The sequence below is a fragment of the Artibeus jamaicensis genome, unplaced genomic scaffold (genome assembly GCF_021234435.1).
Source record: "Artibeus jamaicensis isolate MK-2021 breed Jamaican fruit bat unplaced genomic scaffold, CSHL_Jam_final contig_471, whole genome shotgun sequence".
In the NCBI taxonomy this organism is placed as follows: Eukaryota; Metazoa; Chordata; class Mammalia; order Chiroptera; family Phyllostomidae; genus Artibeus; species Artibeus jamaicensis.
The window spans coordinates 8,131,620-8,145,867 of record NW_026521850.1 but is presented as its reverse complement, the minus strand read 5'-3'; the positions used below and the strand labels follow the sequence as shown (position 1 = coordinate 8,145,867).

The following is a 14,248-nucleotide window of genomic DNA, read 5'->3' as shown; positions in this document are numbered from 1 at the left end:
CATAATTGCGAGATAAAGCTGTAGAAATCAGAGTGGATATTTACAGCTTCAAATGTCTTTTTTTTTTTTTTTTTTAGAAAGAGAAAGAGAAACATCAACTTGTTCCACTTATTTATGCATCCCATTGCCCTGACTGGGGATCCAACCCTCAACCTTGGTGTGTCAGACACTGAACTACCTGGCCAGGGCTTATCTGTCTTATAATGATCATTAGCAGCTCCTCAGAAAGAGGTGGACTCTTGGCATTTGGTAGTGAGAGCCATTGGGAACAAGGAAGAAGACTGGCCCTTGTCTTTCCCAACTAACCCCTAAACTCACTGCATACAGCATTGCAGGTGGTTTTTAACGTTTGTGTTCAACGTGACCTGATGACAAACTCCAGGCCTGTCCGAATGATCCTGGGCATTGGAGCCGAGATCTGGGCCTCAGAGTAACAGTCATGCTGTCAGGTACCAGCTCTGCCAGTTAGCAAATTAATCTGTCAGCCACTGTCCATCTGAAAAACAGCCATCCTTGGGTTGTATTGGATTTCATGTCAGTGCGACAGGCTGCCCCTTATATTCACCTAGGCCACCTTTCCTCAGGAAGCCAATTCAAGTGGTCTTGAACCCATCTTGTCACAAATGGCTGTGTTTGATCACCTGCAGTGGCGCTCAATGTAAGTTGAAGGTCACCGTCCTAGATCCCACCCTAGTGCCACTTGTTAAATTTCAGAGATGGACATTTTAACATAGTGAGGTTCAAAATAAACCTTCACTCTAAAATAATAGAGTCCAAGGGTGTAAAGTTAACATATGACCCATCTCTGTCTTGAGAATTCAAGCATCCATACAGCATCATTAGCAAAGAGCCACCAGGGGGAGGACTGAATATGGGAGGTGGGGGTGGGTAGAGCAGGGGAGAGTAAAGGGGCAAAATGGGGACAGTTGTACTTTAACAATAAAAAAAATAACTTAAAAAATTAAAAAGCCACCAGAAAGTTTTAGAAAGATAAGGAGAAATAGGAAGTTTCAATTATGTTTAAGAAAACTCCAGCCCTGGCTGGCATAGCTCAATGGATTGAGCGAGGGCCTGCAAATCACACGATCAGTTTGATTCCCAGTCAGGGCACATGCCTGGGTTGCAAGCTAGTTCCCTGCAGGCCAGTTCCCAGCAGGAGACTCACAAGAGGCAACCACACATTGATGTTTCTCTCCTTCCCTTCCTCTCTAAAGATAAATAAATAAAATCTTAAAAAAACGACTACTTTGGGATCACAATGAGTTGACATTGTGTTGATCTTTGTTTAAAAGTCAATAAAAAAAGCTTTTAAACTTTTTTTAAATCTAAAAAAAAAGAAAACTCCATAGGGCAGTGTGAAATGGCCCTTTTGCATAAGTGAGGACATGGATTACCCTCCTACCCCTTTTTCTTAAAAATTAGTCAAGTTCTCAAGAGTATTGAATAGAAATGTTTCCTTACTCAAAACCCCACCCCCTGTAAGAATTTAATCTTAAAATAAATGTCTTAATTAGAAAGCTTATCACAAAAGTTAGACCAGTGTAACATAACAAACATTTATTGGTGTCACTTATGGTAGAAAATAAAGTTCCTACACCGGATGCACATGACCCAATTGTTAAATAGAACATTTCCATGGTGACCGCGCACGAGATAGCCAATTTCTCCTCTCCCCCCACCCCAAGACTTTTGAGCAACTGCTAATGAAAAGCAGTAAACAGCCACTTGGGCTATAGCATTTTCAACTCCACTCCAAGGTGAAGATTCCAATTACATTCGAGACTTAAAGTTCTCTCAATTTTCTCCTATCGAAAGTTCCTGAGTCCAGTATTTACAATATTACAGCACTGGCAGGGCAGTGTCTACAACTCATCTTTGTCTGCTGATTCCTCTTCACCAGTTGGGGGAGGGCCTGCACTTCCATACAATTTGCTGATAATTGGCTGCACGATTTCTTCTAGTTCCTTCTTTTTAGCTTTGAAATCTTCAATGTCAGCATCTTGGTGACTTTCCAGCCATTCAATCTTTTCCTCTACAGCTTTTTCCATGGTCTCCTTATCTTCAGAGGAAAGTTTACCTCCCAGCTTTTCTTTATCTCCAATCTGATTCTTTAGAGAATAGGCATAACTTTCCAATTCATTTCTGGTATCAATGCGCTCCTTGAGCTTTTTGTCTTCTTCGGCAAACTTCTCTGCATCGTTAACCATCCTTTCAATTTCTTCAGGTGTCAGGCGATTTTGGTCATTGGTAATTGTGATCTTATTTTTGTTGCCTGTACCTTTGTCTTCGGCTGTCACTCGGAGAATGCCATTCACATCTATCTCAAAGGTGACTTCAATCTGTGGGACCCCACGGGGAGCAGGAGGAATTCCAGTCAGATCAAAAGTTCCCAGAAGGTGATTGTCTTTCGTCAGGGGTCGTTCACCTATAAGTTGTATACAAAAACCTTGTTAGTTACTGAAAGAATGAGTACAACCTGCATCCCTGCATTTCAGTCTGTCAGAGCCTACAGTGGCTGGGGCTCTCTCATCAAGCTAGAAGTGGGTCACTGATCTGTAAGGAGCAACAAATGAGACTAACAGTGAGTTAAGTTACTAGAACTCAACTAAATGTCACCTACTTTACACGAACCCTTTTGTTCTTGTATTCTAGAGCTAGCTCAAAAAATTATTTTTAATGAGGAGTACTACAATACTTGGATAAGATCTGGATTTTAATGCTGACTATACCAAACTCAACTCTAGTCAAAATAGAGACCCACTACTGAAAAAAGCAGCTATTTCTTTCCCTGGTCTTTTTAATAGAGTATATTAAGCAAGAAGTCATGCTGTTAACACGCACACCATGGCATTAACAAATGTATGCAATTACCTTCATAAACCTTGATTGTAACAGTTGGCTGATTATCAGAGGCTGTAGAGAAGATCTGTGACTTCTTGGTGGGCACCACAGTGTTCCTAGGAATCAGTTTGGTCATGACACCTCCCACAGTTTCAATACCAAGCGTTAGGGGACATACATCAAGCAATACCAGATCACCTGCAAAGGTAACACAGAGGTCGTTCTAATTAAAGAGCCATAAGAGCACTACACCAAGCAATCTCCCTGTGAACAATGCAACTTTACCTCCTCCACCTTGCTATCTGGTTGGGTGCTATGCAAAACCAGTTTAGAAGCAGTGAATTAAACACTGCAAGGGACCTTGAAACCGTAACAAAGTCTTGCCCTCCTTTCTGTACCCTTTATTACCTCTGTGACCTTGTTGTTCATGTTTTATTGCTTTCTAAAGCAACAGCTAATTATATTCTTCCCATCAAGCTGCTGAAGCAATGTGGAAGATGCTTGTGACATCAACCTACCTGTATCTTGATCACCAGAGAGCACACCAGCCTGGACAGCAGCACCATACGCTACAGCTTCATCTGGGTTTATGCCACGGGATGGCTCCTTGCCATTGAAGAACTCTTTAACCAGTTGTTGAATCTTTGGGATACGAGTAGAGCCACCAACAAGAACAATTTCATCAATATCAGATTTCTTCAAATCAGAATCTTCCAGCACTTTCTGGACAGGCTTCATGGTAGAGCGGAAGAGGTCCTAGAAAGAGAGACATTAATTACTGTGATGATGATACCTGCTATATTGAGATAGTCTAGACTTCTAAATGCAATGCCCCAAATGCGAGAGAATCTCATTAGATCTCATTAGCAAAGAAACAAGGAACATACCATGTTTAGCTCTTCAAATTTAGCGCGAGTCAGGGTCTCAGAGAAGTCTTCTCCTTCATAGAAGGACTCAATTTCAATTCTTGCTTGATGTTGAGAAGACAGGGCCCGTTTGGCCTTTTCTACCTCTCGTCGGAGTTTCTGCACAGCTCTGTTGTCCTTCCGAACGTCTTTACCAGTCTTCTTTTTGTAGAGTTTAATGAAGTGTTCCATGACACGCTGGTCAAAGTCTTCTCCACCCAGATGAGTATCGCCATTAGTGGCCACAACTTCAAAGACACCATTGTCAATGGTGAGAAGAGACACATCAAAGGTTCCACCACCCAGGTCAAACACCAGGATGTTCTTCTCCCCTTCCCTCTTATCCAGGCCATAAGCAATAGCAGCTGCTGTACTGTTAGGAGAGTAAGAAGAAAAAAAAAAGTTCCATTAAGTTTACATTTTCCTTACTTAGCAAATATGCCATACCTTTGAATGTAACACTTACGGCTCATTGATGATCCTCATGACATTCAACCCAGCAATAGTTCCAGCATCTTTGGTTGCCTGGCGTTGGGCATCATTGAAATAGGCTGGTACAGTAACAACTGCGTGGGTAACCTAAAAGGATAACAAAAGGTAACTAAGCGTATTTTATCATATGGCTTTACCCAGAAGTTATAGTCAAACCACTACTTTAGCTCCTAAGCCAGCTTATTTTTAAGATGGGCATAATATATACAGTTTTATACCAGGGAAAAGTCCCTAGCATTTTGTTTGGCCTATAGGAAATTATACAAGTAATTAAAACTGATAGAAGATGTCATTCAGATTCAAATTATTAAGACAATGAAGGCATTTATATAACTCAATCAATCATAGTAATAATAAAATTACTTAACACTATTCTGGAGACACTTACCTTCTTTCCCAAATAAGCCTCAGCGGTTTCCTTCATTTTAGTGAGAACCATAGCGGATATTTCTTCAGGAGCAAATGTCTTTGTTTGGCCACCTCCAATATCAACTTGAATGTATGGTTTAGTTTTCTTTTCAACCACCTATTTTAAAGAATTTTTATTATTTGCAGACACAAAAGGAAGGGCACTTCAAGTTTTAACAAACGTAGAAATGTATGAGAATCTTCTTCGCCCAGTTTGCTTTAACTTGGTCCCTTGGAGCTGAATATTGACCAGAAATACATCCCTCAATCCTAAACTATTGGACAGAGTAGTTATGTGTGAAATTTGTGACAACTTTTGTAAGTTTTATGACACATCAGAATGTAAAAAGTGTAAAGATTATTACATATTCCATGTCTCTACCCTTTTTTTGTAGTCAACAACTGTTTCCCTGTAACTTCTCAATCTTAAATACTACCACCACCACCCCCACCACCACCCACTTCCTATCTGGTGAAAAAACCCAGTCGAACCTTGAAAGGCAGGAACTTGATGTCCTGCTGCACAGAGGGGTCATTCCAAGTGCGGCCAATGAGCCGCTTGGCGTCGAAGACCGTGTTCTCGGGGTTGGAGGTGAGCTGGTTCTTGGCTGCATCGCCGATCAGACGCTCCCCTTCGGGAGTGAAGGCCACATAGGACGGCGTGATACGGTTGCCCTGATCGTTGGCGATGATCTCCACGCGGCCATTCTTAAACACCCCGACGCTGGCAGAAAAACCGAACCAAGAATCAGCACAGCCATTCTCATCGCGGCCCAGAGCCACGCCCCATTCTCCCCTCCCCACAAACCCCACTTACCAGGAGTAGGTGGTCCCCAGGTCTATGCCGACCACCGTGCCCACGTCCTCTTTCTTATCATCCTCCTCGGCCCGCGCCGCGCCGAGCAGCAGCAGCACCGCAGCCACCAGGGAGAGCTTCATCTTGACGTCGCTGTCGGTCAACAGGCAGGCAAGGCGCTGCAAGCAATCCAGCCACAGGCCCGAAACACGGAAACGCACCAAGGTTAACAACCTGAGAGCGACACAGGGACTGGGGTCAAGAGAAGCAGCCGACAAAGCGATGGCAAATCTGAAAAGGCAGGCCGCGGCGCTCACCTCTCACGCTTGCGAAGCACGAAACTCAATTTGTCTGTGAAGTCTGACCAGTGTCTACCGCGCGGTCCCCTGACTCCGTTTATATACCCTCCCCCCAGTCCTGTCGTGGAGGCCGTCGATTGGCTAAGTCTCTGCTAGTTGGAGGCCTCTGATTGGTCTAGGCCGCCAAGCTGGCCGCTGCCGATTCGAAGCAGCTTCCTCCGCAACTAACGTCACCGTTTCACCTCCCAGCCTGACTCATTGGTTGCTGGTCGCGCCCAACAACCGCCAATGGAAGGCAACATCCGCCCCCGTAAGATGGACTCAATGGCTCAGCCGCTGTCCGTTCCTCTTACGAACTCTCACCCGGAGGCTGTTTCTGCGGGTTACCGCTGAGGTCCCGCCTCTACGCAGTGCCCTTTGGGGCAGGAGTCGGGTGTCTGCATCCCCGCTTGGGCTGTGGGACCTGGATTTTTTGCTTGTCCACTTCCCGCTTGCCCCTCCTCTGTCCCTCATCCCGAAGCGGGAAGCGGGCCTTCCTTCCCCCGGCCTCCATCCCGTCTCATGCAGAAGGTCTCCGCCTGGGTGCTATGATCTCAAAAGAATTTATCTGTCCTTCATAGTCACTAGGTGTTCAAGCCTCAAAGCCTCTTGTTCACCGGCCCGCAGCTTAGGTGAACTTGAACTCGGGGACTTGGTCTGGGCACCGCCGGGCCGCTCCTCTTAGCCAGTATGTCGCCCCGTACCCTCTGCCCAGCTATCTTTGTCTATACCAGGTCTCTCCACATTGCCATACCCCATGGTAAGTCATAGGACAACCCTGGCCAAAGTAATTGTCTCCTATCCCTCTGAATCCCCTCCCCATTGTGGCAACTGGCGCCTTGAAGAGCTTCCTAATGCCTTCGCTCCCTTCTTGGGATGTGTCAGTTTTCTAGTGTACTACTCCTTGTCTTCTACCCTGTCCATCCTTTCCCTTTGTGGCTCAGGTCGTCATTTACAAGACCTTCCCCATCCTTTATTCTCGATACCTTTCTGTCCTCTGTCTGATTGTGTTTAAACGCTTTTGGTACATTGAGACTTGTTAATGCCGTACTCTTGTATAACAACCTGTAGCAAAAAATAATACAGGTTACTATTTACTTCATGTTTACTGTGAGCCAAGTTTAGTTCCATGTTTCCTGTGTCATTCAGTCCTTACAGTTCAGTATTTGGCATTTCCATTTTTCCAAACAGATTTGTACAATTCTATAATACATCATCTGTATATTGTACTGTGTGTTCACCACCCCAAGTCAATTCTTCCAACACCATTTATTACCCCATATTCTCTTCTACCACCTCCCACTCCCATTTCCCTCTGGTAATCACCATGCTGTGTCTGTGTCTATGAGGGGATGGAGTTAGGATTGATAGCCAAGTCAGCATGGCTCCCTAGCCTATGTTCTTAACAATTCCTAAAAATAAATTCATTCACCAGATGTTTTTGGAGGACCTATCAGGGACAATCCAAAGGTCTGATACAAAATATTTTCAGAAAATACGTGGGACATTATTGAGGTCAGAAACTGATGACTCCAGTATCTGCCCACTAAATTTGGGCAAATTTGTTTTTGTTTGTTTAATTTGTTTTTGAGATTCATGGGTATAGGCAGTACTGTGTCCACATAGCATTGAAACATCTTACACACAGTTCACTAAGATGCTGAGCGTAGGAGTCGGTACTCTAGAATTCTCTCTCTCCTTTAGTGCTCTTCAAAGATTATACTGGTGACTCAGAGTTCATTCCATTCTTACTGTTGAAGTTGCATCATCCATCTCTTTCAACAGGGCTTGTAATACTGCAGTAACACCGACCCTTCTCTAGGTCGCATCAGTCTATTATCAAGACAGAAATCACCATTCAGCCACATTACAGCTTCATATCAGCGCAAGCAAATTTCCTCTGTAGGTGTCACAGTCCAATTCCATTAAAATCAAAGCTTTAAATTTCAGCCTCTCCCTTGATTGATGGAGTAACCTTTTGCATCTCTCCTTTTTCTAAGATTTGGAAAAGTGATATCTAGCTAACTTCTGAAGGGAATTGGGTATATTGGTGGCTGTAATATATTATGTATATTATATATTATAGTATTTTCTAATGTTTCTAGAAGTAATGAAAATTGCCCAGAAGATCACACAGCTGGGATGTGGAGCCAAGTTTGAGCCTTGGCAGTTTGGTTCTTAATTTCTGTACTCTAGATTATCATGCTGAGTTTCAGGTTTATAAGATATTTGTTTTAAGATAAAGAATAGTTACATAGCTTGGAAATATTTTGAGAATGGGTTGTAGATGTGTAAATTTTATCCAGTGCTCCCATTAGTATCAGAATAAATCTCTATTTCCCATCTAATCTCACAAAGCTAAGCAGAGTCATGACTGATTAGGATTGGATGTCACTTAGCTGCTAAATCTTCCTTTATGAAAGGGAATGAAAGTCAGAGATAAAGGAAAAGGCCTATGTAAATGACAAGTTGAATGTTTAGGCCCTGATACTTGAGAATTTTCCATATACTTTGTGGGAGAGAATATTCAACTAAGAGATAAGGCACATGACCTTGGAAAAAACCAACCTTCCAGAGCTTCAGTTTCATCATCAATTGAATGATAGGGATTTCTCTCCAACTGTCTTAGTGGCCTGTTGCCAGGATCACATGAGATACTGTATGTGAAAATACTTGGAAAATTGTGAAATAGTGGTAATATTATTAATCATGTCATTGTATTAATACAATGGAGAAGAAAATCAGAAGCTCTTCAAGAAAACTGCCTCCTTACTGGAAATATTGGGAACGTTTTGTAATGTATATGATCGTCTAACTACTGTGATGTACACCTGAAACCAATACAAAATAATGCTGGAAAAAAAGCTGTAACTGAAAAAAAATAAAAGCCTCCTGAGAACCAATTTTCAAGATTTCTTTCAATGAATAGTAACCGATGGGAAGTTGAATTTGACAAAGACCTTTGGAAATGCTTTAAAAAGTGCTGCATCTAATTACTCTCTTAAATTGGCCACGTAGATGCCTTTTTTATTAAAAGACTGGGAATAATTTGTAACTTTCATTAAACAGCACTGGAGTAAAACAAAAATGTCTCCCAGACACATGAAGGTTCTTCTTACTTATTTATTTATTATTATTTTTTCTGGTACTTCTGGAAGTGTAATGTGCTAGGCAATAAGTTTTCTTTGTCTTCACTTTTCAAAAGATAATTTTATTTATTTTTATTTATTTTTTAATTTACTTTTAGAGAGCGTGGAAGGGAGGGAGAAGGAGGGAGAGAAACATCGATGTGGGGGAGATACAGCAACCAGTTACCTCTCACACACCCTAAACTAAGGACCTGGCCCACAACCCAGGCATATGCCCTGACTGGGAATCGAACGGGCAGCCCTTTGTTTTGCAGGCCGGCACTCGATCCACTGAAGCATACCAGCCAGGGTAATAATTTTATAATTAATAGAGAACTTTCACCTCCCTTTCCTCCACAAAAATGAAAAATAGTATTTTTTGTTCTCCACATATATTTTTTTTTGGTGGAAGGCATTAAGAGGATATACTGTATCAGATAGTGTGATAGAGAGGAAAGACCATGGGGTTTGGAAGCATAAAACCTGAGCTCCAGTTCTGTTACTTACTTAGCTGTGATTAAGAGCAAGTCACTTAATGTCTCTTATACTCTGTTTACTAGTCTGTAAAATGGATATAATTCTGCCTCCTCATAAGGCTGTTGTTATGTTTCACATAGTTGACTAATTGTAAAGCATTTTTGTACATAAGATGTTAGCTTTAATTTTTCTGTCTTAAAATTTTCCTTGGAAGTAAAATAACCAAAGTATAAAGAACTATCTCTATAGAATTTGTGTGACAATATTTGATACTGTATATCTTAAATCTCTAAAATAGGAAATATATGTACATGGTATAAAATTCAAAGGGTACAGTATACAATGAAAATAAGTCTGCCCACCACCCACTTCCTAGCCCCGTTCCTGTACACTCGTAGAGGTGACCATTGTCACCACTTTCCCCTGCAGCCTTCTGGACTTGTTTTATTCATACACAATGTGAGTGTGTATGTGAATGTGTGTGTGTGTGCACCCCTGTTTTACAACCAGTGACAGGGCAGTCATATGGCACACGTGGTTCTTCTCCTTAACCAGTTAGTCTTGTTTCTTGGAGATTGTCACAGACCATTTAGCTTTTTTATGTCAATAGTAGCTACCCTTGAGTATCTACTAGGTGCTCAATGTTTGGCACATTTTAAACCTTTTTATTTTAAGTTACAATATGAATAGAGAAACGTACATAAAATATAAACCCCCAGTTTAATGAATAATCATAAAATGAATATCCAGGTCAAGAAATGGAGTCATCAGGCCCTGGCTGGTGTGGCTCGGTGGATTGAGCACAGGCCTTCGAACCAGAGGATCAAGGTTTGATTCCCAGTCAGGGCACGTGTCTGGGTTGCAGACCGGTTCCCAGCAGGGGATGCTCGAGAGGCAACCACACACTGATGTTTCTCTCCCTCTCTCCTTCCCTTCCCCTCTAAAGAGAAATAAATAAAATCTTAAAAAAAAAAAAGAAATGGAGTCATCAGGATTCAGAAGTCCTCATTTTCCCCGCTAGCTGATCACAATCCCCTTTCTCATTAAAAAAAGTTGTTTTTCTTTATTGTAACAGTTTTTAGAGTTTTACCAACTAGCTGTATTTCCTGAAACGTCATGGTTTAGTGTCTGGTTTTTTAGTTGATGTAAATGGAATCAGAGATTACATATTCTTCTGTGTCTGGCTTCTTTCAGTCAATACTGTTTTAAAGTTTTACCCTTACTCTTCTGTGTATCTCTGATTCACTCGCTTTCACTTCTGTATGGTATTGCAATATATCATATTTCATGTTGTATTTCGACTTTGGCCTTTAAGAACCATGCTGCTAACCTTGGCCAAGTGGCTCAGTTGGTTGGACACCAAAGGGTGTGGGTTCCATTCCTGATCAGGGCGTGTATGGGAGGCAACAGATGGATGTTTCTCACTTGGGTCTTTCTCTCTCTTCTTTTCTTTTCTCTAAAATCAATAAACATATCCTTGGGTGAGGATTAAAAAGGAAAAGGACCATGCTGCTGTGAAAATGCTTCCACATTACTCTTGGTGCACACATTTATGAATTTCCCTAGGGTATGTGACCAGGCTTAGAAGCTATGGATCAAAAGGCTCAACTCTTGCCCTGGCTGGTGTAGCTCAGTGGGTTGAGCACCAGCCTGTGAAGCAAGGGTTCGCTGGTTCCATTCCCAGTTGGGGCATGTGCCTGGGTTGTGGGCTGGGTCCCTAGTAGGGGACACAGGAGAGGCAACACATTGATGTTTCTCTCCCACTCTTTCTCCTTTCCATCACCTCTCTCTAAAAATAAATAAATAAATAAAATATTTTTTCAAAAAAGGCTCAACTTTTAATAGATCATGATAAATTCCTTTCCATCATGGTTGTCACCAGAACTCTGAGAGTTTCAGGTGTTCACATCATTGTCAACATTTGATATAAACTTTTTATTTGCCAGTCTAGGGTATGCGTACTGGCATCTCATTGTGTATTTAATTTTAATTTCCCTGATCACAAATGAACTTGTGTGGACCTTCTCATATTTTTACTAATCATTTCAATTTCTTCTTTTCTGAAAGTGCCCATTTCACGATTGAGCTATTTATTTTGTAATTAATCATTTATAGTCAAGATGCTAGTAATTTTTCCAGTCCTTATATGTGTTACAAGTGTCTTCCCACTCTGTGGCATGTGTTTTTATTTCCTGACTGTTGTTTTTTTTCAAACCTTTTCATTTTGAAAGCAGTACAGACTTGCAGAAGGTTGCAAAAGTAGTGGAATCCTGTGTACCCTTCACTCATCCTCCTCCAGTGGTGGTATCGTATAGAACTGGAAAAGTTAGGAAGTTGACATTGGTACACAACTTTTAACTAGACTACACACCTTATTCAGTTTCATTGTGTTTTGCCTGCATTTGTGTGTGTTTCTGTAGAGTTCTCTACAGTTTTATCTGATGTATAAATTATGTAACCATCAGCAAAATCAGTTTATAGAATTAATACTGTTTTTTTATGAATAGGTATTTTGATGAACAGAAAATTTGTCATTTTTTTCCTTTAGGGTTGTACTTTTTATATCTCGTTTAAGAAATCTTTCCAGGGGCATAAATGGTGACAGTAGGAGACTTGACTTGGGATGGTGAACAGACCGTACAATATTGCAGAATTGTACACCTGAAACCTGTATAAATTTATTAACCAATGTCACTGTCACCCCAATAAATTCAATTAAAAATGGAAAAAAAATCTTTCCTTATCCCGAGATTATGAAGATACTCTTCTGCCCTGACTAGTGTGGCTCAGACGGTTGGGCATTATCATGCAAATCAAAAGGTTGCCGGGTTGATTCCCAGTCTAGGGCACATGCCTGGGTTGTGGGCTAGATCCCCAGTTGGGGCCATGCGAGAGGCAACCTGTCATTGTTTCTCTTCTCTTCCTCCCTAATTATCTACTAAAAACTTAGTAGACAAGTTTTACTTGTCTGTTTTAGACCTCAATATTTCACCTGGATTTGGTTTTGTATATACGTGAGCTGTATATAGTGTGAGTCAGTTTTTTCCAAATGGATACCCCATTGTCCCAACACCATTTCTCATGTGATTATATTTGTTAGCATCTCTCTTAATTACTATAGCTATACAATGTGAATATCCAGTAGAACAAGTCATACCACATTGCTTCTTCAGTGGTGTGTTTGCCTCTTCTTAGCACTTCGCATTTTATTATAAATTTCAGAATTAGCTTGTCAAGTTAGCAAATCAACCTGTTGTATAGTAAGTAAAAAAGCAGGTTACTCAACAGTATGATAGTACTATACCATATATTTTTAAATAGGCTTTAAAAAGTCTCAAATTTCTACTTATATATTCTAGGATCTTTAAAACTTTGCATGAATTTAGCACTTAAAAATTTGCTATCAGAAGTAAACAATTTCTATTTTGAATGACAAATTATGATACATCTGTATTATAAAATATATAGCCATTAAAATGGTTGTTATCTTATCGAAAGAGTGAATTGTATGTTACTTTTTTGTCTACATTTTCCTGTTATTAAAAAAAACTCTTTAGTAGAAAATTACCAAGTTTGAAAAACTTTAAGATGTGCAAACTAAAATTAATACATGAAAACAAAAAAGTTGTGAGCAAAAAATATGTAAGATGTGATTTTGTTAAAGGTACTTCATACCTTATAATGAAAGTTAAATCCAAATACAAGTAATGCACCAAAGTCTTATGGAGACAGCTACTCTCTGTCTGGCCACCTCGGTACTGGCAGAGAAATAAGGTTTGTAGTAGATTTCACTGGGCTGAAGTGTGAGTTGCACAATTTATGACCTTGTTCTATAGGAATCACATTCCTCATTTTTAGTATTCTCAGGTTTTAGGCTTGTATCTGTCATCCTCAATTTAGCCAATGAGTTAAAATTCATTGGCAAATGTTCCAAAACTGAATGACTACATGAATACATTGCCCTGGCCTTGGAAGTGTCCCCAAGCAAGTGAGGGGCCCTAAATCATAAGCTCCATCAGCTTTATAGTAAATTGACCTTTGAGTCCTAACTACCAGTTCTGAGCCTGCCAGCTGGGGCCAGGACAGGCCAACCAAGGGCTCAGAGACTGTAGCTGAGTCTTGTTCTTTACTTTCCAATTGGATTATTCCAAATTACAGAGAGGATTTTATTAGGGAATACTAATTTTTGCTGTGTACAAGACAGCTTCAATGAGTGTCTTCTTGAATTTTTTTGTTTATAGATTCTCAGAGCTTTAGAAAAATTCTCCCATTAAAAACTAACATATAGTTAACTCACATGTGTTTTTTTGTTATTCAGAATGTAATGAGTCAAACTTAATGTTCATTGATAAAGGATGTCAAGTGCCGTGCTCATTGTGGCTCAGTTGGTTGATTTTTGTCCTGCAAAGTGAAAGGTTGCTGGTTCTATTCCTGGTTAGAGCAGTGCTTGGGCTGTGAGCCTGATCCCTGGTGGCGCATGTGCAAGAGGCAGTTGATTGATGTTTCTCCCCCTCTCTTCTTCCCTTTCCCTCTCTCTAAAAATAAATTAAAATAGAGACTTCTGCCAAAGATGGAGGCATAGGTGGATGTGCCGTGCCTTCTCACACAACCAAGTTTAGAGACAACTAAATATTAGCAACAGAAAACAGAGCCAGAACACGGAAAATTGAACTTTTCGGAAGTCCGTTAACAACAAATTCTTCAGCCTGACCGGTAAGGGGCGAAACCAGAGGCTGGTGAAGCGGGATTGCACAGGAAAACTCGGTCAGACGGACTCAGGCGTGGAATCCAGGTGCAGGGTTGGACCTAGTGAGCGACCGAGCGAGCGACCAGGCGAGCGACCGTGGGGGAGACAGCGGGGGA

General features: G+C 41.1%; 1 protein-coding gene across 1 annotated transcript; it reads right to left on the bottom strand.

Moving 5' to 3' along the window:
• Positions 1-1,542: 1,542 nt before the first annotated feature.
• Positions 1,543-5,865, bottom strand: HSPA5 (heat shock protein family A (Hsp70) member 5). Its single transcript, XM_037161637.2, has 9 exons — positions 5,760-5,865; positions 5,464-5,676; positions 5,139-5,370; positions 4,627-4,764; positions 4,213-4,325; positions 3,729-4,119; positions 3,360-3,597; positions 2,872-3,039; positions 1,543-2,425 (listed from the first exon to the last, which is right to left on the bottom strand). Exons 2-9 carry the CDS (start codon positions 5,583-5,585, stop codon positions 1,863-1,865), a joined length of 1,965 nt encoding a protein of 654 aa, XP_037017532.1. The 5' UTR covers positions 5,586-5,676; positions 5,760-5,865; the 3' UTR covers positions 1,543-1,862.
• Positions 5,866-14,248: the final 8,383 nt, after the last annotated feature.

What these genes read in the sequence shown, in the direction of transcription:
- HSPA5 (XM_037161637.2), bottom strand. Translation starts at nt 5,585, where the DNA reads ATGAAGCTCTCCCTGGTGGCTGCGGTGCTGCTGCTGCTCGGCGCGGCG. An exon ending in CTGGGGACCACCTACTCCTG is followed by an intron (nt 5,371 to 5,463) that starts GTAAGTGGGGTT and finishes TTTTTCTGCCAG; the next exon opens with CGTCGGGGTGTTTAAGAATG. An exon ending in TACAATCAAGGTTTATGAAG is followed by an intron (nt 2,426 to 2,871) that starts GTAATTGCATAC and finishes TACAACTTATAG; the next exon opens with GTGAACGACCCCTGACGAAA.